Source organism: Oryctolagus cuniculus, chromosome 17 (assembly GCF_964237555.1).
Source record: "Oryctolagus cuniculus chromosome 17, mOryCun1.1, whole genome shotgun sequence".
Lineage (NCBI taxonomy): Eukaryota > Metazoa > Chordata > Mammalia > Lagomorpha > Leporidae > Oryctolagus > Oryctolagus cuniculus.
Genome location: NC_091448.1, coordinates 13,249,760 through 13,276,268, shown reverse-complemented (window position 1 = coordinate 13,276,268; position 26,509 = coordinate 13,249,760). Strand labels below are relative to the sequence as shown.

Sequence of the window (26,509 nt, the reverse complement as noted above, 5' to 3'; positions counted from 1 at the left end):
TTTATTCTTTAAGAACAAATAATATAACATTTAAAAAAATGGATTTGCAGGAGATCTTCATGCAGCTATAAAAAAATACATGTATTAAAAACTGTGATCTAGTGCAGGGTTCAGCAAACTTTTGCTATACAGACCAGATAGTAAGTATTTCAGAGTTTATGGATCCTTTGAAATCTTGTTTATATATCCTCTTTTGTTTTGTTTCTTTTTTTTTTTTTTTTTTTTTTTTTTTTTTTTTTTTTTTTTGACAGGCAGAGTGGACAGTGAGAGAGAGACAGAGAGAGAAAGGTCTTCCTTTTGCCGCTGGTTCACCCTCCAATGGCCGCCGCTGCAGCCGGCGCACCGCGCTGATCCTGGCAGGAGCCAGGAGCCAGGTGCTTTTCCTGGTCTCCCATGGGGTGCAGGGCCCAAGCACCTGGGCCATCCTCCACTGCACTCCCTGGCCATAGCAGAGAGCTGGCCTGGAAGAGGGGCAACCGGGACAGAATCCGGTGCCCCAACCGGGACTAGAACCCGGTGTGCCGGCGCCGCAAGGTGGAGGATTAGCCTATTGAGCCACGGCGCCGGCTTGTTTTGTTTCTTTGTAACATCGATTCCTAGTCATGGGCTATAAAGTCTGAAGGTTGGATTTGGCCCTTCAGTCATCTGGCTTTATGTGTGATTGGTCATTTTGCTTGTCTAATTGGTACTCCAGTTAGACTAGAACTGGGAAGAACATTCTGTTGTAGTTTGACAGTGATGTTTTGTATGCACTGAAGTATGCCTGTTTGTGACATTGTAGTCAGAACTGCCACATGATTGGTGGGATGCTTCCCACTGTCTAGGGAATGCCTCAGGCATTTGACAGTTTAAGTAGAATATTGCTAATCATGAAAGTGGTATCCAGGGAGTTCATACTGGTTTCTTGCCTTTTGATGATAAAGGATTGCACCACTCCTTTTACATGGTTTATCTTCACACTCCTCCTTTAAAGTAGGTTGAATGAAAACTCTCCAGATGAGACAAAATAAATTTTGGCTTGAGCCTGGATTTTGTAATTGAAATTTTGATATTTTTAAAACAGATGATTTTTTCAAAGCATTCCAGAAATTAAGATGCCTTCTTATGTTAAGTTTTAGTGTGAAATATGTATTAAGTAGTAAGGATAGTGCATTTCATTTAAGTTTTAGAAAATGCTTCTGAGTTCTTTTGAGATTTTTTTTTCTGTTTCTACTTCACTTACCCTCAGCCACATGATGGTGAGCAATCAATAACAATTCTACCTTGAAGTGAAATCTGTTTGATTCTAAGAGATACATTTTCAAAAGAAATTGACTTTAGCTGAAGCGATTGTGTCCATTAAATTGTGCCAGTGGCATGCCTAATTGGGCCTTTGTGCCTGACTTATCAGTCCAAACAGCCGGCGGGAGAGGAGGCCTAGTGTGGGATGCACTTTTCATCCTTAAGATGGTGTGGAACTTCTGTTGATTTCTTCTGAGTTCAGTTGCTTTCCTTCAGTAAGGCCAGGGATTGTCTTATTACTTTGTTGATTTTTGTCATATAGTCAGAAATTGTATGAAATGAAATTTACTAGATAGCTTTGAAATTTTTAAAAAGGTTTATTTTCATATACTTAAAAGGTAGAGCAACAGATGGTGAGGGGGCAGGGGAAGAGATGTATCTTCTGTCCACTGCTTCACTCCTCCGAATGCCTATGATAGCCAGGATTGGGCCCGGCCAAAGCCAAGAGGCTGCACTTTAGCTGTCATTGGCTGCCTTCCAGGATGCAGAAAATAGAGTGACTGCTGCTCAAACCAGGGATGTGGGCATTGCAAGTGGTGGCTTAATCTGCTATACTACAACAGCTTCTCCCTAAAATTTCTTTTAGATTTATTTATTTGAAAGTCAGAGTTACACAGAGAGAGGAGAGGGAGAGTAGAGGAGGAGAGAGAGAGAGAGAGAGGGAGGGAGGGAGGGAGGTCAGTCGGTCTTCCATCCACTGGTTCATTCCCCAAATGGCCGAAATTGCTGGAGCTGTGCTGATCCGAAGCCAGGAGCCAGGAGCTCCCTCCAGATTTTCCCACACTGGTGCAGGGGCCCAAGGACTTGAGCCATCTTCTACTGCTTTCCCAGGCCACAGCAGAGAGCTGGATTGGAAGAGGAGCAGCCGGGACTTGAACTGGCGCCCATAAGATGCCAGCCCCGCAGACACCTAAAATTTTTTTAATGTTAAAATATCACTTAAGTTTTATAGAGCAATATAGCTCATCTGCCAGAAGTGTGGTTTTATATTCACTGAACATTTGGTTGTCTATTATTCTAGCATTCCTCAAAAGGTTAGGAATTATGTAAGTTTTACTTAAGTTTTTTGATGTTAAATTGTGACTTGCAACAATGGAAGAAGTTTTTCTTCTTATTAAGAAATAACTGTTAATTATAAGCTATACTTTAGGTATTTCCAAGTTATTAAATTATTAAAAATGCATAATTGAATACCTAAGAGAGACTACTAATGAAATTTTAGTTTTTGGCTTATTAATCTTTCAGAAAAATTAGATATTAGCAGCAGTAACGTCTAGAAAGTCTGTTATATCTGCATCTTGAACATATAGTGAACCTTCTGTGGGAGGAGCTGTATTTTTTTTTTAATTTCTACACCTGTTTCTGTTGATTTTTAATATATATATATATTTATTTATTTGAAAGGGCTACAAAGAGAGAGGAAGAGACATGCACACACAGATCTTCTACCTATTGGTTCATTCCCCAGATTCCCTTTGTGGCTAGGACTGAACCAGGCCAGGAGCCAGGAGCTTCATCTGGGTCTCCCACATGGATGCAGGGGCCCAAGGACTTGGGCTGTCTTCTGCTGCTTTTCCTAGGCCATTAGCGGGGAACTGGATCAGAAGTGGAGTATTGGGGATACGAACCAGTGCCCATATGGGATGCTGGCACCACAGGCTGCAGCATTACCTGCTACCCCACAATGCTGGACCTGAAAAGCTTTAGTTCTTGAATTTTCTAGTGCCTCTCCCTCAGGAGTTTTGTTGTAAGGATCTCTTGTTGCATTTAAACTATGGGGTTAAATTTTTTTCACGCCTGCTAAGTTGTGATCAAGTGTTTTGGAATGATGCCTTCTAAGCTAGGTGTAATAATCAAACTTGAATATGTTGTCTAAAATATTTGAGAGGTATATTACAGAATTTCAAGAATTTGTTTTTGGAGAATAATGTGGAGTAGTTGAAATGGGAATGTGGTGCCTGGAAACGATCAAATTATTGTGAAAATGTTTAGCTAGTTCAATGAACAAAATTTACCAAGATTTCTAATAAATATTAGTTTCTAGGCTAGTCACTGCTGATTCTAAGGCTTTTAAGGTATGTTTCCTTTGTAATCCAGTGGAGACAGACCCATAATGATAGGTGTGTAATAGAAGTGGAATGCATGGGGACTCCACAGGGGAGGCGCCTAGCCCCGATTAGTTGGAAGAAGCAGGATGGTCAAGTCGGGAAAGAAGTCATGTCTGCTTTTGGGAACAGATGGGATTTGTGCTGAATTTTGAGGGGAAAAAAAAATCTCACTTCTAGGATTAGATTTGTCAAAGTAAGAAGTAGGGCAAAAGTATTCTGTTATAAGAAACAGGATAATAAAGAGCATAGCAGTTTTAGGGGGCTGGCGTGGTGGTGTATTGGGTAAAAGCTGCAGTCTGCAACGCTGGCATCCCATATGGGCTCCACTTTGATCCTTCTCTCTGCTATGGCCTGGGAAAGGAAATGGAAGATGATTAAGTCCTTGGGCCTCTGCATCCATGTGGGTGACTGAGAAGAAGCTCCTGGCTCTGGCTTCAGACCAGCCCAGCTCTGGCCATTGAGGCCATTTGGGGAGTGAACCAGCAGATGGAAGACCACCACTCTCTCTGTCCTCTCTCTCTGTAAATTCTGCTTTTCAAATAAATGAATATTTAAAAAAATTCAGGAAAGCTGCAAATCAGTTATTATAGCTGCACAGGAGGGTGCTTTTGTGGTGGTGTGCGAGATAGGGGGGAACGAGGGCTGTTTAAAGCTTCCCCTCAGAGCTGTGGCAAGCCGCTCATGCTCAGACTTGGCGTTTCACCAGGATCGTCTGATGGTGGTGTGATGAGTAGATTCGAGGCAAGAAGTCAGGTTCAACGCTTGTTGCAGCCATTAAAGTCCACAGTGTGGAGATGCAGATGAGTTAGGAACCAGCCAGGCCTGGTGATTATATGATGAGGAAATGCGAGTCAGCCAGAGCAGCAGGGTTCAGGGTGGCTTGGTTTCTGATCTGGACACCAGGGTGGGTGGTAGCACCATTCTTGTGTTGCACAGTGCTTAGGAGGATTGGTTTGAGGGTCACACTGGGAGGTCAGATGGTGATTCAGGTTCGCTTAGAGTGGGTTTGGAGAGCAGGCATTAAAGGCATCTGCCTGATGGTTGGGTTTAAACCTGGGACGAGAGGTTCACAAGAGGGCAGCCTCACCAGGGAGGGTAACAAGGGGGTAGCTGGAGCTGTAGTCTGTGGTTGATCTCTCCTGGAGAGGGAGGAAGAAAATTACAAGAGTACATCTTTATGAAAGTCATGAAACAGGGAGTTTAAAGAAAAGAGTTGTTGGGGGAAAAAAGGATGAAACAAATTTAACCACAAAGAGACCACAAAGAGAGAAAGAATGCACTATATCTTCTCTCTGAGGAAGATTTTATTTTAATTTAAATGGAAGGTAGAGGACAGAGACAAACACTAGCGAATCTTTTTCCATGTCTTTTGTCCTTGAATGCACAACAGATGAAGCTGTGCCAGGCTGAAGCCTGGGACCTGGAACTGGGTCTCCCATGTGGGGGGCAGTCACCCAAGTACTTGAACCATCATTGCTGTCTTCCTGGGTCTATATTATCCAGAAGCTAAAATCCAGGGTTGGATGTGGGTATCCCAAGTGGTGTCTCTAACTATTACATAGTAGCCAAATACCTATCCCTAAAATGCTTTTAAAAAGTGCTTTTATTCCCTCCTAGGATTTATATTACTTTCTTTATAAACTACATACAAAAGGAGATCTCAAAAGAAAGTTCAGGCCAGCACCGTGGCTCACTAGGCTAATACTCTGCCTGCGGTGCCGGCACTCCAGGTTCTAGTCCCAGTCAGGGCGCCGGATTCTGTCCTGGTTGCTCCTCTTCCAATCCAGCTCTCTGCTGTGGCCCTGGAAGGCAGTGGAGGATGGCCCAAGTGCTTGGGCCCTGCACCCGCATGGGAGACCAGGAGGAAGCACCTGGCTCCTGGCTTTGGATTGGTGCAGCGTGCCGGCCGTGGTGGCCATTTGGGGGGTGAACCAACGGAGGGAAGACCTTTCTCTCTCTGTCTCTCTGTCTCTCTGTCTCTCTCTCTCTCTCTCTCTCTCTCTCACTCTCTCACTGTCCAACTCTGCCTGTCCAAAAAAAAAAAAAAAAAAAAAAGGTTCAGTAATACCAATAAAAAATAGCCTTTTCTGCAAATGGATGTATAGATTTTGAAGCAATTTAGTTTTTTCACCTGTATTTTTTAAACTTTGAAAGATAATGTTCCCCTTACTTCCTTTCATGTTCTCAGTACCATTTCAGAATGGCAAAGAACTGTCACTTAGTTTAAATCTTTCTTTTACTTCATATTCCTTTACTATGCAAATGAATCTAGGGGGCTGGCGCTGTGGTGCATCCAGTTAAGTGGAGCACCACTTTGAGTCCTGCCTGCTCTGCTTTCAGTCCAGCTCCCTGCTAATGTGCCTGCGAAAGCAGTGGAAGATGGTCCAAGTACTTGGGCCCCCAACTACCAGTTTGGAGTTTCCCTGCTCTTGGCTTAAGCTGGCCCTGCCCTGTCTGTTTGCAGCCATTTGGGGAGTGAACTAGCCGATGGAAGATAATCTGTCCCTCTGTCTCTCCCTCTCTCTCTGATGCTTTGTCTTTCAAATCAGTCAATAAATAAATTTAAAAAAAATCTTGGTTCTCTGTGTTTCTTTCACACACTTACATTCTCTTCTCATGTGCATACGTGGAAGTGTGAGTGAGTGCAGCAACTGTTGTCTAATAGGATGAGCCTCACCTGCTCCATCCACAACGGCTGTATGACATCTGCCTACATTGTGGATACTGTTCATTAGTGTTAAAAAACAGAAATTTTGTGGCTGGAATCTTCTGCTAGGATCAAGATGGGAAGCAGTCTATTTAAACTCCATTGGCCTGGTTCCAGGTGACTTTAAAATCTTAATTGTGTCTATAATGTGTTCAAACAGACTTTTAATTAATTAGTACATAATATTTTATTAATTGATCATCTTTTATTTTTAATACTCAAGCATTTTTGAATGTGTGTTTTCTTCAACACAATTATGTATGAAACTTTATGTGACTTGTGGGAGTTTATTTGCTTAAAACGTTTGTCTCCAACTGGTATGAAAGACAGTAGATAGTATGTAGGCTTTATTTTTTGACTCAACAGAGTACAAATGATAAGTTTAAATTCTTGCCGTGTTCACAATTTATTTTGTTTGACGCTTCTAGTTTTATGTTTTTGATGTAAAGTATTCAAACGAGTTTTCTACTTCTGATGTAGGTTCAACCTTAAAGTGCAGTTGCAGATTCTAGCAAGCTTCATGCTCACTGGAGTTTCTGGAGGGGCAAAGTATGCTCAGGATGGACAGCTTTTCGGTCGTTTTAAGCTTACTGAAACACTTTCTGAAGATACTTTGGCTGGACGACTGGTGATGACCAAAGTCAATGCCGTTTACTTATTGCCAGTCCCTAATGAGAAGTTAGTACAGACGCAGGGAACCAAAGAGAAGGTTTTTGAAGCTACCATTGAAGAAAAAACAAAGGAATATATATTTTTAAGGATATCCAGGGAATGCTGTGAAGAACTTCATCTCCGGCCTGATTGTGACACACAGGTATGTTTGAAGCGCAGCTTCATTGTTTGTCTGTGTCTTGTCGTCCGCTTGATGTCCTTGTGTGCTGCTTTTCCTTCTTCCACCATCACCAAAAGGGTGGTGACTTTGAAGTAATATGTAGAAAGTTCTGGTTTTATCGAAGGTTGAGGTTTTTGATTAGAGTTAAGTCAGCAGTGGAAAAGGAGATGAAAATAAGCTCTATTAAGCTCTCTCCCGGCCATCTCTCGTGTAGCTGTGTATGCTCCTGTGCTCTTTGTCTTTATGAGCTTTTGGGTGAATCCCATGTTTAATTTGCTAGATTTAACTAGAGAGCTAATTTTTTTCTTTCTAAACATAAACCTTGGTGAATATTATTCATTCATAGTTAATTGGTACAGTGTCATAGGGCTGGTATCACTGAAAGTATGGTATTTTATACATGTTCTGTTGAAATTTTTTTAAAAAAAGTATTCTTCATAGGAATGGTTCAGAGTTCTTTTATTTAGAGATTAATATACAAATACTTTAGTTTCTTAATATGTAAAATGAAGTTAACAGTATTTACATCATTGGTATTATTAAATGAGATGATCTATGTAAATTACTTATTCCAGTGCTAAATAAACAAAGAAATATCTGTAATAATTATTATTAGAATATGGTTACTCTTTTAAAAAGAAGCTATAAAATTGTAAAGGCAAGTGTTTATCTTCACAAAGTATTTTAGTGAACTGCCAGCATTAGTGTTTGCATTAATCCTTTTTCTGTTTTAAATGACTTTTGTGTTACAGGTGGAACTTCAGTTTCAGTTAAATCGATTGCCTCTCTGTGAAATGCATTATGCACTAGACAGGATCAAGGACAATGGGGTTTTGTTTCCAGACATCAGTATGACTCCTACGATACCGTGGAGTCCCAACAGGTAAAGAAAGGAGATATCTTATTGAAGGAAGTCACGTTGATGTTAAAATTGACTCTGTATCAAGTACTCAAGCATGCTTTCGTACAGAAAGGGGACATCTTGCAGTTAAGAAAGGAGAGGACAATGACCCTCAGAGTGAAGCGTCTGAGGTGCATCCTGTGATGTCTCCTGTTTTCCTCAGGGTCTGAGTTCGGCTGCTTTTCTCAACAGCCCTAATTTGACAGGATGCCAAGCAGTTAAGGGATGTTTCCAAGTATTTTTTTTTTTATTTTTTTTTATTATTATTTTTTTTTTGACAGGCAGAGTGGACAGTGTGAGAGACAGAGAGAAAGGTCTTCCTTTGCCGTTGGTTCACCCTCCAATGGCCGCCGCGGCTGGCGCGCTGCTGCCGGCACACCGTGCTGATCCGATGGCAGGAGCCAGGAGCCAGGTGCTTTTCCTGGTCTCCCATGGGGTGCAGGGCCCAAGCACCTGGGCCATCCTCCACTGCACTCCCTGGCCACAGCAGAGAGCTGGCCTGGAAGAGGGGCAACCGGGACAGAATCCGGGGCCCCAACCGGGACTAGGACCTGGTGTGCCGGCGCCACTAGGCGGAGGATTAGCCTAGTGAGCCGCGGTGCCGGTAGAAGCTGAGTGAGAAAATTAGGGCCTCTCTAAAGTGGTACAAATAGTTTATTTAAAATAATTTTGAATGTAAAGACATTTCTGTAATTTATCAAAATGGAACAAGATGGTAGAGGCTGCTACTTCAGAAAGTGCTCCCAATTTGATGGTTTCAAGAATATTGTTCTGCTTGAATTCTCTTTGATACATCTTTATATCAATTAAATAACATGCTTCTATTTTGTTTTAAGAATAGACAGAAGTGGTAACTGTGTGATTGCATTTTTTATTTCCATCTTTTTCACTGGGTTTTATCCCCTTGGCCCCTGCCCGAAGTTGTCTCATGACATCTTTTTGTTTTGTTTTGTTTTTAAATCTCAATGACTCCACACAATGGAAATGTATCATTTGTATCAATCCAATCACAGTAGGGTGTCCCTGATCCATGACTGATGGAGACTTTGGTATCTTCAGTATGTGGTTTCCAAGGTCACCCTGAGTGTTGACATCCAGAGATGCCCATAGAGGATGAATGAGCATGGGTGTCATGTGGGACATTTTTATGGGCTAGGCCTCCAAGCGGTGTATATCACTTCCTGTCACATTCCATTTTTGTGATTCTAAAAACAAAACAAACCAAAATATGCAACACAAAAGCCAAATCATTTCTCCCTTGTTTTCGCTTACTCTTGCTGCTCTGTCCTGTTACTGCCTTAAAAGTGAATAATCTGCATATTTCCGGTATTTTTCTTCACACATTATATAATCTCTATTTTTCACTTGCTCATTCTCCTGAAAGTAATCAGCTATCTCCCGATTGTAAACACCCCGTCACGTCTCCTCAGCTCTCATTTGATTTGGCTTCTAGGTATCCCTTTCCTTCTTTCTGCTCTTAGAGACAGTGTCTCATTTAAACCTGACTATTTCAGTAGCCTTCTAGTTGGTCTTGTGTCCTGTTGATTGTGTCCTTGTTCTGTGGTCCAAGTCACAGATTTCTCCCAGAGTTAGTGTCCTACGACAGTGATGTCATTTCAGTGCCCCCCGGTCTCTGCAGGCTCGCCTTACACAAACAAGCCCTTGTGGTCTGGTCTGGTACTCTCGGAGAATTTTTACCTTTTCCTACCTGACACTCCCAGCCTCTGTCTGCATCCCTAGGCTCCAGCCAAATTAGCTACCTTGAAGTTTGTTTAATTTTCCCCTACATAGTTGCCTCCTTATCTTTTTCTTATTTTGTTTTTTAAAGGTTTATTTGTTTATTTGAAAGGCAGAGTTAGAGAGACACACACAAAGAGGTCTGCCATCCACTGGTTCACTCCCAAGATGGCCTCAATGGCCAGGGCTAGGCTGAACCGAAGCAAGGAGCCTGAAGCCTCATCTGGGTCTACCACGTGGGTGGCAGGGTCCTAAACTCTTGAGTCATCTTCTGTTCCTTTTCCCAGGCCATTAGCAGGGAGGTGGACTGGAATGGAGCAGCCAGGACTTGAACAGGTGCTCATATGGGATGCCTGTCCTGTGGCAGCCTAACCTGTTGTGCCGAGACGCAGGCCCCTTATTAAAAACAACAACAGCAACAGCAACAAACTTTTAAAAATTGTGATGAAATCCAATCACTATCTTAAGTGTTTTAAATATGCAGTTCAGTAGTATTAAATATAGTAAAGTTGAAGAGGCTTTACGTTTTTATAGCCAATCTCCAGAACTTTGTCATCTTGCCAGACTGATGCTGTCCCCAATCCCTCCTTCCCTGAGCCCTGGCCCCTCCTCCTGAAGTAACCTTTGACCCTTGTCAGTCAGTGGGGACCTTCCTGTCCTTTACGGTTCACTGGGATTCACGTGTTCCCCTTGGTAGGTTTTCCTGCGCCTTCCATTTCCTTGTTGTTGCAGGTGCTTACCGAGTGCCTGCTGTGTACTAAGCTGGTAAGTTTTGGTGCTTTCAGACACAGTTTCTCTCAAACTCATTTTTGTCAGTTTGTCATTTTTGTCAGTTGTGTGCATTTCTACTTTTCTTGTTAGGCTCTGAGCTTTGTAAAGGAAGAAACCATGTCCTATTTATCTTTGCACATTATTTATATTTGACACATTTACATTATTAAGAATTGCAATCAAGTCTAAAGAAGAAAATTAGGATTTCAAATGTAAGGCCATCCTAGTAAACTTTAGATAATTTTACTTAATGTGTACACTTCTGAAAATTATATTGCATTTAGCATGCTCTTACTACTGATTCTAAGTGTTAACCGCAAACATAACTAAGAAAATGTCACGCAGCAGAAAACTTTGAAGCCAAAGGCTACTCTACTTATGTAACTTAAATAGTAACTAAGGGTGGGCATTTGGCACAGCAGTGTCGTATAGATGTCCATGTCAGAGGGCTTGGTTTGAGCCCTGGCTCCACTTCCAGCTCCAGCTTTCTGTGCATGCTGGGTGTTGGGCCCCTGACACCCAAACAGGAGACCTGGACTCAGTTCTGGGCTCCTGGCTTTGACCTGACCCAGCCTTGGCTGTTGTAGGCACTTGGAGAGTGAATCAGTGGATGGAAGATCTCTGTGTCTCTCACTGTCATCTCTCTCATCTCTCTGTCTCTGCCTTTCAAATACAATAAATAAATAAATACATTTTTTTAAGTTAAAAGAGATGTATGTCTAGGGATAGTGTCACTGTGCATAGCTGTTTTTTGTTTTTAAACCTAAAATCTTTTTAATTTCAGAAAAATAAGTAATGGCATATTTCTGTGGTCCAAGTTTGTCTCCTAAGATTCTTAAGGAGAATTTTGTTGGTTTGAGATTATGTCATAATATAACATTAATTATAATTTTTTTTTTTTTAAAAACGGCGGCCATTGGAGGGTGAACCAACGGCAAAGGAAAACCTTTCTCTCTGTCTCTCTCTCTCACTGTCCACTCTGCCTGTCCAAAAAAAAAAAAAGTTCAGATTTTCCATAAGTAACAAGCTGCTGATGTAAATAGTGTAGCATCACACAAAGGGATTTTCCTGTCTGCATTCTGTCCTTTTGCACGCACTTCGATTGCAGATTTTCTGAGCATCTCTTTACACTCCCTTCCTGTTTTGGTTCACATCTGTCTCATTTTCCCCCTACTTGTTGTAGAATTTAGTATTTTAATTGTAGTTGTGAGAAAGAATGCTGTTGATTGTCCACTTGGTTTGATCTGTTTCAGCATCTGCTGTCCATTTAAATCTTCAGAACTTAGCGAAGGCATTAGAAGGGCCACTAGTAAGAGGGATCCCGTTACAGGCGCCATCTATGTTCCTATGACAGGCGTGCCCACCTTGAAACATAGGATATATGTGTGCTACTTGTGTATTTGCAGGCAAAAAAACTAGCAAACATTCAAATTGTTTGGCATTTAAGTCTTTTTTTTTTTTTTTTAAAGATTTTTTTTTTCTATTTGTTTGAAAGGCAAAATCAGAGAGAGAGAGAAAGAGATCTTCCATTTGCTGGTTTACTCCTCATATTGCCCAAACAGTAAGGTCTGGGCCAGGCCAAACTTGGGAGCCAGGAACTCCATCTTGGTCTTCCATGTGTGTAGCAGAGAACCAAATACTTGGGCCCTCTTCTGCTGCCTTCCCCAGTGCATTAGCAGGAAGCTGGATAGGAAGTGGAGCAGCCAGGACTTGAACTGGCATTTGGATGCCGGTATCACAGTGCTCCTTAACCTACTAGGCCACAACACCAGCCCCCTGACCATACTGAAAACAAATAAACTAAAAACTTCTATTTTCAAAACTAAGGTCCTTTAAAAATTTTATATTTATTTGTTTTTTTCAAAGTTTTTTTTTTAATTTCCTTGAGTTACAGAGTGTGAGATAGAGAGAGATCTTTCATCCGCAGGTACACCCCCAGATGGCTGCAATGGCCAGTGGTGGGCCAGGCAGAAACTGGGAGCCAGGAGCTTCATTCAGGTCTCTCATGTGAGTGCAGAGGCCCAGACACTTGGGCCATCTTCCACTGCTTTTCCCAGGCCATTAAAAGGGAGCTGAATCAGAAGTGGAGCAGTTGGAGCACGAACTGGCACCCATATGGGGTGCCGTTGTCCTAGGCAGTGAATTTACCCACTAAGCTATGGTGCTCGTCCCCAAACTTTGATTTTTTTTTTGGTCCATAACTGAGATTTTATTGGTGATGAGAATCAGCACACACCTTTTAATTTGTACACAATTCTTAACATACGTACCAAAAATCTAAAAAGCCATGAATTGTCATTCTTTTTTTAAAAGTTATTCCAGTGACTTTCCAGCTTCAAATTTGGAGGCAACTCTTCCTTAAGAGGCTATCAACAAGTATCTTCCAATGTTGCTGTTACATAAATCCCACCCATTCACAATATAATAGCATATACACGACACTCAAATTTTCAGTCTTTCACGGCACATTAACAAAATCATTAGGAAAACTGGACTACCACAACCGAAGATGTTACAGAGTGCACATGGTTCTGACAGAACAAGGAGTGGTTTTCTGTAGGAAACAATTCTACAAAACATGGGAGAAGTAACTGAAAATATTCAAGACAGATTAAATGCACAATTGAGACTCCAAATTGCCATTTAGTATGCGTTGTACTGTAGGATATAAAAACCACCCCCACCTATGGTTAAGCTGACACCCAAGACAGTCAAAGCCTCCCAGAATTCAATATGCCACTATTTTCTGGTTGTACCAAAAAATAAACAACCAGCAAATGATTTCACCTCTTAAAAAAAATCATTTACACTTAAAAAGTGGGATGAGGTGGGCTTCCCTCCTTCTTAAAAATGTTTCTAGAGCTACTAAAAAACTTATATTTACAAAATAGTTGATAAAAATATTCCTCTGGATTGTACAAGAAGGGAGACAGGGACCACTGATAACACATGGTGTATGGTATTAATCGGATTTGGCTTCTTTTTCTTCTGCTTCATCAGAGGCTGGACTCTCCTCATTTTTCGTTTCTCCGTTTTCTGCAGGCAGGTCTTCTTTAGCTTCTTGGTTAGCCACCTCGGCCTGTTTTCCTTTTGCTCCTCTCTTCCCCTTTGCTTGCACTTTCTTGTCTGATGACTTATCCTTCCCGGCGGCCTTCTTGGGCTTCGCCGACGCGTGCCGACCTCCTCTTGGGCTCCTCCTTGGCCGCCCCCTCGGCAGAGCTGACCTTCCTCTTGTGCATTCTGACTGTGCGGAGGGCGCGTGCCGGGTGCCTGCGGGCCGCATCGCGCTGAGGGCCTTCGCGGAGCTGGGCTGCCTGGCCGCTGCTGCTCCCGCCGCCCGAGCTGCTGGGACCCGCGGCGGGGGCGGTGGGAAAACTTTGATATTTCTTAGTTAGGAACACACAGGCTTTTTTTTTTTTTTTTTTTTTTTTTTTTTCTTTTCCTTTTGTTTTAAGCCTTACTAAGAGGCTTTCAATGGATTATCATTTGAAATTCAGTTAGTTTTTCTACTGCATTTTATTTGCTATGTGAAGAAACTACTACTTATTACCAGAAAAGTTTTCTGATGCTTTTTTTGTAACAGAGGGAAATTACATTTTTGAAACAACGCCATTACTTCTGATAGATTGGATATCAACAAACTAGAAGTGTGTGATTTCTTTAAGCTAGTTAGTTTGCCAATCTTTTTGCACTTGGAATAGGACAAGTAAACTTATTTTTGATTTACATGGTAAACCACCATGTGCTGACTCTGTTAGTTCATTTTCTAAAATGTAGTTTTAGAATAAGTATTAGTTATTATAGATGTGATGTTATTTTAGTAGTTTTAGATGGTTCAGTGAAATTCAGGGTACTTTTGTGTCATGTCTGTTCATTAATGAGATGCACATATTTAAAAAAGCTTAAATTCTTTTTTTCCATAGACAGTGGGATGAACAGTTGGATCCTCGACTAAATGCAAAACAGAAAGAGGCTGTTCTGGCCATTACCACTCCACTTTCAATACAGCTGCCACCTGTTCTAATCATCGGACCCTACGGGACAGGCAAAACCTTCACTCTCGCTCAGGCCGTCAAGCACATACTGCAGCAGCAGGAGACTAGGTGAGAGGCTGGGGTGTGCTCAGAATTCACCAGCAGGTGCTACCCGGTTCCTGTTTAAAATACAAAATGAGGGCTAGGCAAGACAATCTTTACTTAGCTTTTAAAATTAATCAAAAAACAAAAAACAAAAAAACAAAAAAACAAAAAACAAACCTAAACCCCAAAGCACTAAAATTTGAATTCTTCTAAAACATACTGTGTTTCAAAATTGGCAGGGTAGACAATGGTAGTTTTTAAACAGCATTTGAAACTTAAAGTCTGTGATATGTATTAAAGCTAGAAGAGTTGAGTTTAAAAAATATGTTTTTAAATGATGAATTTAAAAATAATTTTTGGAGAACTTCCTTTATAGCTTAAAGAGTAATGTAATTTCCTAAAGACATCATCGAATAATGTTAGAGATTACTGAGAAGATTGAGGGAAATGTGTATTAAGATGGCCACTGCTTTTTTTTTGGTGTTGTACTGCTTGAATAGCTTTGTGTTTTATCATTCTTTTTATTTGCACCATTTATTTCAGCAGGATTCTCATTTGCACCCATTCTAATAGTGCTGCTGATCTCTACATAAAGGATTATTTACATCCATATGTAGAAGCAGGCAATCCCCAGGCAAGACCTCTCAGGTATTTCTTCAAGGCTTATTATGTATCTGTGTCATACTTTATTATTCTTAAGAAAAGGTGTCTATAAAGATGTTAGTAACTTTGGAAATACCAAAATTTTTCGCTGTGCATTGGCATTTAGAGGTTATGTCGTTTGAAGACATCATTTAAATTAAGGAAATACGTAAAAATCTTTAATCATTCATTTCTTAAACATTAAGCGAAGAGAAAGACATCCTTTTTTAAGTTTTGTGTGTAAAAATGTTGTTAGAACCTGAGTAGATTTTGGTATGTACCTCTAGAAGCTAGCATGATAAAATAATAGGAATATGATGAATTTAAATCAAATAATTAAGATTTCTGTACATTTGGCGTGGCAGAGTAGTCATGCAGTGATGGTTCTGTCTGGAGACAGAAGCTTGACTGTGATCATGCAGGTGTTTTCATGGAGCCGCACATCAGAGAAGCGTGAAACGTGAAGTGACTGCTGTGACCAGATGGAATGAGTATTTAACTTTTCGCTACCATTTGAGAGACATAGTGTTAAAGAAAATTTTAGGTTGATACAGAAAAGTTTTTTTGAGTATATATGGACATGAAACATACTGAAATACAGAAGTGTGGGGGAATACAAATCCCTTTCTTCAGAAAACAATAATCATTAAATGACTTTCTATTATGCCATTTGCTTTCATTGTTATATGAATTAATATTTAGTTTTGTCATTTTACAGACTGATATGTCATACCCTAGATTGTTCAAGAATAATTATTGCTAACAAATTAATTTCTAACCACACTTTTGAATCACGATTCACTAACTTTTTAGCCCAAGCATAGAACAATGAAATTATGCTATTTAATTATTTAGTAACTGTAACCAAAGCCATTTTTTTTAAGATTCCATTAGAAAGAAAACAACAGAGAGAACAGTGCCTGTGGCCTGTTAACATAGCTTTTCATGTCATACTTTGGTTTCACTCTGGAAAACAAAACAATAATAATTATTTCAAGTAGGATCTTTTTTATTTAGTAAAATATCACAGATATACAATCAGTTTAAATAAAAATGTATTTATTGAATGATCAATTTATCAGTAGCCAGTTTGCTTCTGATTCTAGTCTTTAGTCTTTTTTTTTTTTTTTAGAAGATTTGTTTCATTTATTTGAAAGGCCAAGTAAGAATTGGGGGTGGGGGGGTGGAGGGGGAGAGAGAGAGAGAGAGAGAGAGAGAGGGAGAGAGAGAGAGAGAGGTCTTCTATCTGCTGATTCATTTCCCAAATGGCCACAACAGCAAGGGCTGGGCCAGGCCAATGCCAGGAGTCAGGAGCTTCTATCCCGTCTCCCATGTGGAGGCAGGGGCCCAAGTACTCGGGCCATCTTCTGCCGCTTTCCCAGGCACATTAGCCAGGAGCTGGATCAGAAATGTAGCAGCCAGGACTTGAACCAGTACCCACATGGAACGCTGGCATAGTATAAATGGTGATTTTACCTGCTTTGCCACAGCGCCAGCCCCAAGATTCTAGTCTTTTTTAGCTCCTAAGTGAAAATTGAATAGGTAGCATTTGCTGTGAGGATTCTTATTTTAAGAGACAAGCTGTTTGTTTTGTTTGTTCTTACTGTTGGTAGCGGGTTTGTGTGTGTGTGTGGTGGCAAACAAGATGGTTTCAGTTGTTACGGTGTGCATGGCTTGGAAAGGGTGTAGACCCCTCAAATCTTGGGCAATTTAGCTTGGGTCATTTGACATTTAGGATTGTGGAGCTGTTGATGAACATTAAAATCTTTGATTTTGCTGGGGGATATTTAGTCTTCTCTATGTAAACTACTTTTTGGACATTATCATCACAACATGTAGTGCATCTAAATATATAGAATAAGATGCGGTATTCCAATAGGGTGTGTATATGGTTGGGGAGGCCCAGAAACTTGCCCTCTAACAGAAAAATCCCCCCGCTCTAGAGTGATTCAGTCCAAGATGGAAAAATACTTTACTATATGCAAATGCAAGTGTCATGTTATTTCAGTTAGTAGATGGAATAAGAAAAAAAAGGTGAACTTCCTCAAATATTTTCTTTGTATGACCTTACTTTTCATCATTTGGAAAAGGTTACTTTTCACCTTTTTGGAAAAGGTTTGCTTGCAAATATATTTCTTAACAGGATGAAGGTACTGAATTGTTAGGATTTATTAGCACCATCTATTAGTATATTAACATTAATTTGTAATTTTCCTAATGGATAACAAATGTGATCATGGCTGAGTGCTGTTGGAGCTCAGCTTTGTCTGACTCTTCCCAGGATGCAGCAGGAACACAAGAGGGCACTGTGTGTCTGCACTTGGCTTTGAACCAGTGTGGGTACAGTGAGGAGGACTCTGCTGTTTCCCAGCACTGTGCGGTCCAGACCAGGCCCTGAAGAGCATTATGGTGTGAAAACTGTCACAAACTTTGTACAGTAAATGTTTATGGTTACACTTTATAAATTCTGTTAGCTGCCAGGAGTTTTAAACTGAGCTTTAAATATTGGGATAGAGGTTTTAGCAACCATTTAAGATTGATTTTCAGTTTTCACTTCTTCGTTAAAATTGCAAGATTTAAAAATAAAATAGAAGGAAAACCAGTTTCTGTGTATGGTTGTGAGGCTCAGTATCGGGTTCTGAAGAAGCTGACAGTAGATTGGGGACATCGTGGAGAAAGTGTGTGTAGACTGCTTTCTGGGCAAACTGAAAATATTTATCATTTTATGTAGGTCTTTAAAGAAACAGATTTCCCTCTGGGATGAAACCTTTCTGATCTTTAGAATCTGGAGTAATAACATTTGGGGAGGGAGTTGATTATTTTATATGAATTCAATACATAAAGAAAACAGTGATATATAATCAGACTGTCTCTTGTTTTAAGAATCATTGTAGTTTATCCAGATCCTTTGTAGAAAATAGGTAAATGACTTAAGCAGTGTCCTTATAAACTTGAAAGTATCATTTGTCACCATCAGTTCTCTGACTTTGAAGGATGTTAGGCGTGTGTGTGTGTGTGTTCTTTAGAGATACATGAATTTATTTGAAAAGCAAAGTGGTAGAGAAGGAGAAGACAGAGAGATCGATCTTCCATTTACTGCTTAATTCCTGAAGTGCTCACAACAACCAGGGCTGGGTCAGGCTGAAGCCAGGAACCAGGAACTAAGGGGCTCAGAACTTGAGCCATCATCTGCTGCTTCTCAGGCACATTAGTCGGGAGCTGGATCAGAAAAGTGCTCCAATAGATGGGCTGTGGACACCCCAAGCTTAACCCGTTATGCCACAATACCAGCCTCCAGTTGCCTAGGTGTGTGTGTGTGTGTGTGTAAGTGTTTTAAGATTTATTTATTTAAAAAGCAGAGTTGGTGGGGTGGGGGGAGTCGCAGGGAGGGAGAGAAGGAAAGGGAGGTCTTCCATCTGCTGGTTCACTCCCCAAATCAGCGCGTTACCATGGAGCTAGTTTGGTATTAGGACAGCAGGGCTCCAGCTGGCACTGGTATGAGATGCCACAGGGGGGCAGTTTAACCCACTACACCCTAATCCAACCTAGATGCATTTTTTTATTTTTATTTATTTATTTTTCAAAGATTTATTTATTTATAAGAAAGGCAGAGTTATAGAGAGGCAGAGAGAGAGAGAGAGAGAGGGGTCTTCATCTGCTGGTTCACTCCCCAGATGGCTGCGATGGCTGGAGCTATGCTGATTTGAAGCCAGAAGCCAGGAGCTTCTTCCCCATCTCCCACATAGGTGCAGAGGCCTGAGGACTTGGGCCATCTCCTACTGCTCTCCCAGGCCATAGCAGAGAGCTAGACCGGAAATGGAGCAGCTGGGACTCCAACCAGTTCCCGTATGGGATGCCAGCACTGCAGGCGGCAGCTTTACCTGCTATGCCACAGTGCCGACCCTGGTGTATTTTCAATAATCTTTTTAAAGTCAGCACTAGAACATTATATTTTTAAGAAAATAGGTCCAGTGATGAAGCTTTGTATTGTTTTCTAATTTGAGAGGGAGAGAGAAAGAGAAAGCAAACACACAGTCTCCCATTCACTGATTTACACCCCAAATACCCACAATTTGGTTTCTGGGACTCAATCCTGGTATCCAGGTCTCCCATGTGGGTGGCAAGGGCCCAATTATTTGGGCTGTCACTGCTGCCTCCCGCCTAGGGGATCTGCAGCAGCAGGAATGTGGATTCAGAAGCTGGAGCCAAGAATCAAGCCCAGGTACTTCAATAGAGGATGCTAGGCCAAACGCTTGCCCTGAACTTTGTATTTTTGTGTACTGATTACTTCCAACTTGAGGTTGCTTCCCAAGATAATTGTGGAAAAAGTCAGTAATGGAGCTTGGGCCTTCAGTTTCATTCCTTTCTTTCCTTTTTTTTTTCCCCTTTGAGAAGAAGAAAATGCTTGGAGTTAGTTGATAAGTAATTTAGAAAACTGCTTATTTCAGTTTTGCAATGAAATGTTTGTTGAAGAAAATAAAAATTATCAAAAATCTTAGCAGCCAGAGAAAAATACTACTAATATTTTGGAGTTTAAATTCTTGTTATTTACATACTTGATTTATTTATTTACTTTTAGGAATTTATTTTTATTTATTTGAAAGGCAGAGTTACAGAGAGGGAGAGAGGTCTTCCATCTACTGCGTCACTCCCCAGATGACTGTAACAACTAGGGCTGTAGCAGGCCAAAGCCAGGAGCTTGGAGCTTCTTCTGGGTCTCTCATGTGGGTACAGCAGCTTAAGCACTTGGGCCATCTTCTGCTGCTTTCCCTGGAGCATTAGCAGGGAGCTGGATTAGAAGTGGAGCAGCTGGGTCTTTAACCGGTTCCCATTTGAAATGATGGCCATAACACCAGCCCCTACATGCTTAATTTAAATAGCTCTACTAAATACAAATTATAGCAGATAATTTATAAATGAGATTAAGTGAGATTTAAACTATATTTTGCATTGCTGATGATAATATGTAATATTTTTGCATCTTTTCAAAGTGATGTGGTTACTTTTACTGTTTACATTCCATTCCATCGGTAATTTTTTTTTTAAGTTTATTTACTTGAGGAGAGAGAGAAAGAGAAAGAAAGAAAGAGGAAGTCAGTCTTCCACCCACTGTTTTATTCCCCAAGTACTCCAGGTAGCCAGGATGGGGTCAGGACAAAGCCAGAAGCCAGAAGCTCCATCTGAGTTTCCACGTGAGTGAAGGGACGCAGGTACTTTTTTTTTTTTTTTTTTTAAGATTTATTTATTTATTTGAAAGTCAGAGTTACGCAGAGAGGGGAGAGGCAGAGATAGAGAGAGGTCTTCCAGTGGTTCACTCCGAAGATGGCTGCAACAGCCGGAGCTGTGCCGATCCGAAGCCAGGAGCCAGGAGCTTCTTCCAGGTCTCCCATGTGGGTGCAGGGCCCAAGGACTTGGACCATCTTCTACTGCTTTCCCAGGCGATAGCAGAGAGCTGGATCGGAAGTGGAGCAGCCGGGATTAGAACTGGTGCCCATATGGGATGCCGGCGCTTCAGCCAGGGTGTTAAACTGCTTCATCACAGCACCGACCCCTGGGACCCAGGTACTTGATCCATCACCTGCTGCCTTCCAGAGTGCATTAGCAGGAAGCTGGACTGGAAGTGGAGGTGGGCACTATCACAAGCACTCCAGTGTAGGATGTAGGCGTCCTTAGTGGTGGCTTCACTTCCTGTGCTACAACTCCCACCCCCATACGAATGTTTTACAAATACAATTTACATTGGAGTATTTATTAAACACATTTTTTATTTTGCTTTGAAAAAGATAAACCAATAATCTATTGTGTTAGATTTTAGATGATTGTGAGATTAGTTTATATTCATATTACCTTTGTTCTGCTCCTGATAAATAAACAGTTGGACATGCAGCCTGGAGCTGAGAGGTGAGGTCTTGGCTGGAGAGAGTTGGGTGAGTCACCATTGTGTTGCTGGTGAGTGAAGGCATAGGCATGGATGAGCTTGTCAGATGAGGGGAGAGGTAAAGACGAAGGCTAGAGAGTTGGAAGTAGGAGCAGAGAAAGTTTGAGTCCTGGAGATTGAGGAGACAAGAATCTTTCAAGGAAGGAGCAATCGATGGTGCCTTCCATGGTGTTTATGTTCCTTGGTTGGCTGGAGGGCAAGCCATGTTGGTTGATTAGAGGAGTGAATAGGAGTTTAGTAAAAGGAGAGTAAAAATGGATAATTACTAAGATTTGTTTAGTTGAAGGGTAGAGTGAGAGAAATCTTCCATCTGCTGGTTCACTTTTTTTTTTTTTTTTAAGATTTTATTTATTTATTTGTGAGACAGAGTACAGACAGTGAGAGAGAGAGACAGAAAGGTCTTCCATCCAATGGTTCACTCCCCAAATGGCTGCAACCGCCGGAGCTGCACTGATCAGAAGCCAGGAGCCAGGAGCTTCTTCCGGGTCTCCCATGTGGGTGCAGGGGCCCAAGGACTTGGGCCATCTTCTACTGCTTTCCCAGGCCATAGCAGAGAGCTGGATCAGAAGTGGAGGAGCCGGGACTAGAACCGGCGCCCATATGGCATGCTGGTGCCGCAGGTGGAGGATTAACATACTGAGCCACAGTGCCAGCCCTCCTTTTTTTTTGTTTTAAAGATTTATTTACGCCACAGTGCCAGCCCCATGGTTCACTTTCCAAATGGTTTTCACTTTGGGGCTGGACCAGGTCAAAGCCAGGAGTCAGGAACTCCATCTGTGTCCTAAGTCCTTGTGCCATCACCTGTTGCCCTCCGTGGCACATCAGTTGGGGAGCTGGATCAGCAGCAGAGAAGCCAGGGCTGAAGCCAGCACTTGGGTATGGGATGGCAGCATCACAAGGCGTGGTTCAACCTGCTGAGGGTACTGCAAGCCCCTGGATGCTTCTGCTGACAGCTGTGGCTGTGAAGGGAGAGGGGAGATCGGGCAGTAGTTGGAAGAATGTGAGGAGTTAAGTGAGGGTTCTTTCTAAGGAAGTGAAAGCAGATTGTTTTAATTTTAAAAAGCCATTAGGTGAGAATTAAATTTAAATTTTGATGATTTTCTTTCTCCATAATGATTAAACTGATTAAATAGCTTTTGTTCAGGTTAATCTTTATGTTTATAAAAATGTAACATATAAAGTGTTATAAAAAGTATAATATTATATTTTAAATTTGATAGCAAAAGAGGTGTTTTTTTTTTGTTTTTGTTTTTTTGTTTAGTTTTTTTTGATAGTCAGGGTTAGTGAGAGAGAGAGAGACAGAGAGAAAGGTCTTCCTTCCATTGATTCACCCCCAAAATGGCCACTATGGAAGCGTGCCGCGCAGATCCGAAGCCAGGAGCCAGGTGCTTCTCCTGGTCTCCCATGCGGGTGCAGGGCCCAAGCACTTGGGTCATCCTCCACTGCACTCCCTGGCCACAGCAGAGAGCTGGCCTGGAAGAGGAGCAACCGGGACGGAATCTCAGCACTTCAGCCGGGACTAGAACCCGGTGTGCCGGCACCGCAGGCGGAAGATTAGCCTAGTGATCCGTGGCGCTGACCAAGAGTGTTTTTTCTTACCTAGCAACTATCCACCAAACATGATTTCCAAAGGCAGATACTTCAGTTCTCTTGGCCAGTTCTTCTGGTATTTACTTCCATTTTTCTAATATATATGTTTATATACATATACATTTCTTGTTTTTGCATATGTTAACTTTCTATTATAGAGCTTCAGTTTTAGTGTTTTCATTTTTATGATTCTATAAATTACTTGCTAACAGACATACATATTTCCTTTTGTTCTTGCATTAATAATGTTTTTTCAAAAATTTGCTTCATGTTTTTTGAACATCTGACCAGACGTTTATACTCTAAGGAGCTCCTGTCAAAGTAGGAGTCTTACTCTCTGAAGCTCTCAGTTTATCAGTGCCCCGTTTTTCCTCCTAGAGACTTCTCTCCTGTTTTTAACTTCAATCTCTGTGAACAGGTTGTTTTTTGTTTTCCTAATATCCGTTTGCCTCCATCTCAGGAATTTCTTTTTCATTTCTTTTTCTTTTCCTCACATGTCCTGGATCCTAGGCTTTTCTTTTTCTTCATTTTCTACCTTATTTTGGGGGAGCATACCCTTTAATGGATACTTCTTTTTTTTTTTTTTTTTTTTTTTTTTTGTGTTCTCAACCTTTCTGAGAAAGTACATAGGTAGTATTTTTGAGTTCCTGGGTATCTGAAAATACCTTTATTCGTAATTGTTAGATTAATGGATATTTTGGTTACAGGATGGGTAGAATTCTGTTCTGAAACTAAGGCTCATAACTGGGTTTTTCTTAATATTTGCTTAACAATAAATTGAGTATGTAGTTAAGTAGGCCAAGATTCATAGTCATTAGCATCTACCTTGTGATTAACTTGTGTTTGTCTGGAGATGTTTTGTGTGAGAAAATGGCCATACACAGCCTGATGCAGGGATTGTTACTCTTCTGGCAACCTCGCTCATCTACACTGTGTCAAACCCCCACACCAAGTACTACTCTCTAATGTGAGCTTGAATCGAATGCAAACATGAACCCAGTTCTAGTTTGCTTTAAAGAATTTTTAATACACTTTTCAGCAAAAAAATGGCCACTAACTACAGACTTAACATTTTTCTTAAGTAAATTTTTAAGAAAATATTTAAATATTTAAAGTCAACTTCTCATAGCAATTTTAAAAAACAGCAAGACCTAATAATAGAATTCCAATATCTAAGAATAAATAAAAATTATTTAATTCTATCAGAGTGTAAAAACATTTCTGCTTTGCTTCCAAAAATAATTTATGGTAGCTCTGGTAAAATATTCAGAAGCTTTAGAAGTAAGAACCATTAACATAAGAGTAGGGGATTAAATCCTAGTGACAAATTGAGGCTCATTGAGACAAGGAAATTGTTGATAAAATTTTAGGCTAACTGAAAGTATGCCAATTAAGCACCAGGTTTGCTCTTTTTTTTTTTTTTAAATTAATTTATATAAAAGGCAGACAGATAATTGCTATCCACACTAGTCTACTTCCCAAATGCCTACCAGCAACAGGGCTGAAGATGGGAGGAACTCAATCCATATGGGTGGCAGGGACTCAACTCCCTGAGCCATTAGTTGTTGCCTCCCAGGGTACACATCAGCAAGAAGCTGGAGCCAGAAGCCAGAGCTGGGATTTGAACCCAGACACTCAGATGAGGGATGCAGGAATCCCAATTGGTGTCTGAGTTACTATGCCAGGCTGAAACTTGCCCTGCTCTAACTTCTGTGAAAGCAGAGTTAAAGTACCCTTTTGTTTCATATGATGGCTTCTTAGATAAAATGCTTATCACAATATGTACTTGTGAGTGGAGTAAACAATAATTCTTAATTCTTTTGATTGATTGTATCCACATGATGATGTCACATATTTGCACTGGTGTGATACACTGAGTATTAACTGTGTTTGGAAAAGCTATTTTTAATTTCAGCCTTGCTGTGCATGAGAAGTAAGGCACTTCTAATTGTTGGGGCTTTGGATTGTGCTACATATTATATGTGAGTTATCCCATTTGATTTCCTGAGACCATTGAGGGCTTTAATGATCACATCCATTTTGGGAGTAAGTAATGAGGGTTTAGAAGGAAAAGCACACAGTTTTGAATCCTGACTATAAGGATTTTTCTTAAATGAATACCAGTGACAAAAATAACAGTCACCCTGTAATCTTTGTAATTCATTCAGTGGTCAGAAGCTCCATTCTAAGGCGTACCACTGCACTCGTGAGCTGTCATCCTTTTCTCTCTCAACAGCATTCAAATATGCCTTCTGCTGTTGTGAGAAAAACAAAACAAAACTTGCCTTGTCCCCATCTGCATCCCTCAAGCAAAATTTATGGAAACTTTGCACTCCCTGGCTCCACTTCCTCTCTCCTCTTTTCTTTCTTAAGCTTTACTTTGACTCTGAAAACATACTGAGGTCACCAATGGTTTTCTTGCTGTTCAGTTTGGTGAGCAATCCTCATTTTACTATGTCTCTTAGCAGCACTTGACATAGTTTCTGCTCTGTTTCTCTCTTGAGTTCTTTCTTCATTTTGTTTCAGTACTGCAACTCTCTTGAGTTCTCTCCCGTTTTAGTGACTGCTCCTGCCCAGTCTTCTTCACTGTATTTCTCTCTTCCAGTCCTATTAATATTGGACTTCCTCGGCCGGCGCCGCGGCTCACTAGGCTAATCCTCCGCCTAGCGGCGTCGGCACACCGGGTTCTAGTCCCGGTCGGGGCGCCGGGTTCTGTCCCGGTTGCCCCTCTTCCAGGCCAGCTCTCTGCTGTGGCCAGGGAGTGCAGTGGAGGATGGCCCAGGTGCTTGGGCCCTGCACCCCATGGGAGACCAGGAAAAGCACCTGGCTCCTGGCTCCTGCCATCGGATCAGCGCGGTGCGCCGGCCGCAGCGCGCCGGCCGCGGCGGCCATTGGAGGGTGAACCAACGGCAAAAGGAAGACCTTTCTCTCTGTCTCTCTCTCTCACTGTCCACTCTGCCTGTCAAAAAAAAAAAAAAAAAAAAAAAAAAAAAAAAAAAATTGGACTTCCTCATCAGCCATTCCTCCTTCCACTGGTGTTCTCTCTCCTTATTCTGCAAGTGATAGAATCTAGTCTCAAGGTTCAATATTATCCTAATTGTATATTTCTTGGCCCAGGCATTCTTCTGAACTGCAGACTTATTTATTGCCCTACTCTCATTGGATGTGTGCTGAGTGTGTCCAAAATTGTACTCTCCATTCCTACTCCAGATTCGTTCACCATCTTTGTAAATACCACTGTCATCATCCAGTTTGAAAGGTGTAGAATCATCTTTCCTCTTAAAGTCCATGTTCATCAGTAAATTCTCTTGGCAGTATTCCAGAATGTCTAGTGAATCTGACCAATACCTCCACAGTTACCACCCAGTCCAAGCTGCCATCTTCATTGTCCAGCTCCTTACAATAACCTCCTGATTGGTCTCTTGTTTCAACCTCCTGCCAGTGCTTCTGTCGTACTCGGTGTTGCATTGGAGTCACCTTGTACTGGCTTGAAGGACTGAGCATGTGCATGTCTTCCCAAGTTCATGTTCAGTGACATTAATGCTCCTGGCTTGAAATTGGCCATGGGAGTAAGCAGTTTTTACACCACAGAAAGCAACAAACAAATCAGCCCTCTCCCTCCACTATTAAATATTTACCAGTACACAGCCACTCTCCCCCTCCAGGGTATTCTGCCCAGAGGAACGAAATGGTCCTTTAATAAGTCATGTGACTGCCCTGTTAGATTCTGTTGGCCTTTCCTTAAACTCAGAGTAAATTAAAGCTCTTAGGATTGCTCACAAGCCCTTTCAACCTGCCTCTGTGCTGGGGCATGGTAGGTCTACACCAGGGAGATCTTGATTTTTGTGCATGGGTGGGTAGGTGGGTGCATGGATGGATGAGTTGTTTGTACCATCTTAGTAATCTGTGACTATTGCATGAGG

The 26,509-nt window shown here is 41.3% G+C and overlaps 1 protein-coding gene and 1 pseudogene across 6 annotated transcripts in view; one reads left to right on the top strand and one right to left on the bottom strand.

Annotated features, from left to right (window-relative positions):
* HELZ (helicase with zinc finger) overlaps nt 1-26,509 on the top strand; it is a 180,195-nt gene that overhangs the window by 70,618 nt on the left and 83,068 nt on the right. For 3 of the 6 annotated variants that reach the window (XM_051825836.2, XM_051825837.2, XM_051825838.2), the window contains 4 exons: nt 6,577-6,910; nt 7,681-7,811; nt 14,261-14,440; nt 14,960-15,064. In XM_051825836.2, the coding sequence (XP_051681796.2) occupies nt 6,577-6,910; nt 7,681-7,811; nt 14,261-14,440; nt 14,960-15,064 (750 nt within the window). The remainder of the gene's footprint in view (nt 1-6,576; nt 6,911-7,680; nt 7,812-14,260; nt 14,441-14,959; nt 15,065-26,509) is intronic. The other 3 variants (XM_051825839.2, XM_070060429.1, XM_051825840.2) reach the window with 2 other exon arrangements.
* Nucleotides 13,183-13,576, bottom strand: LOC127484492 (non-histone chromosomal protein HMG-14 pseudogene; annotated as a pseudogene).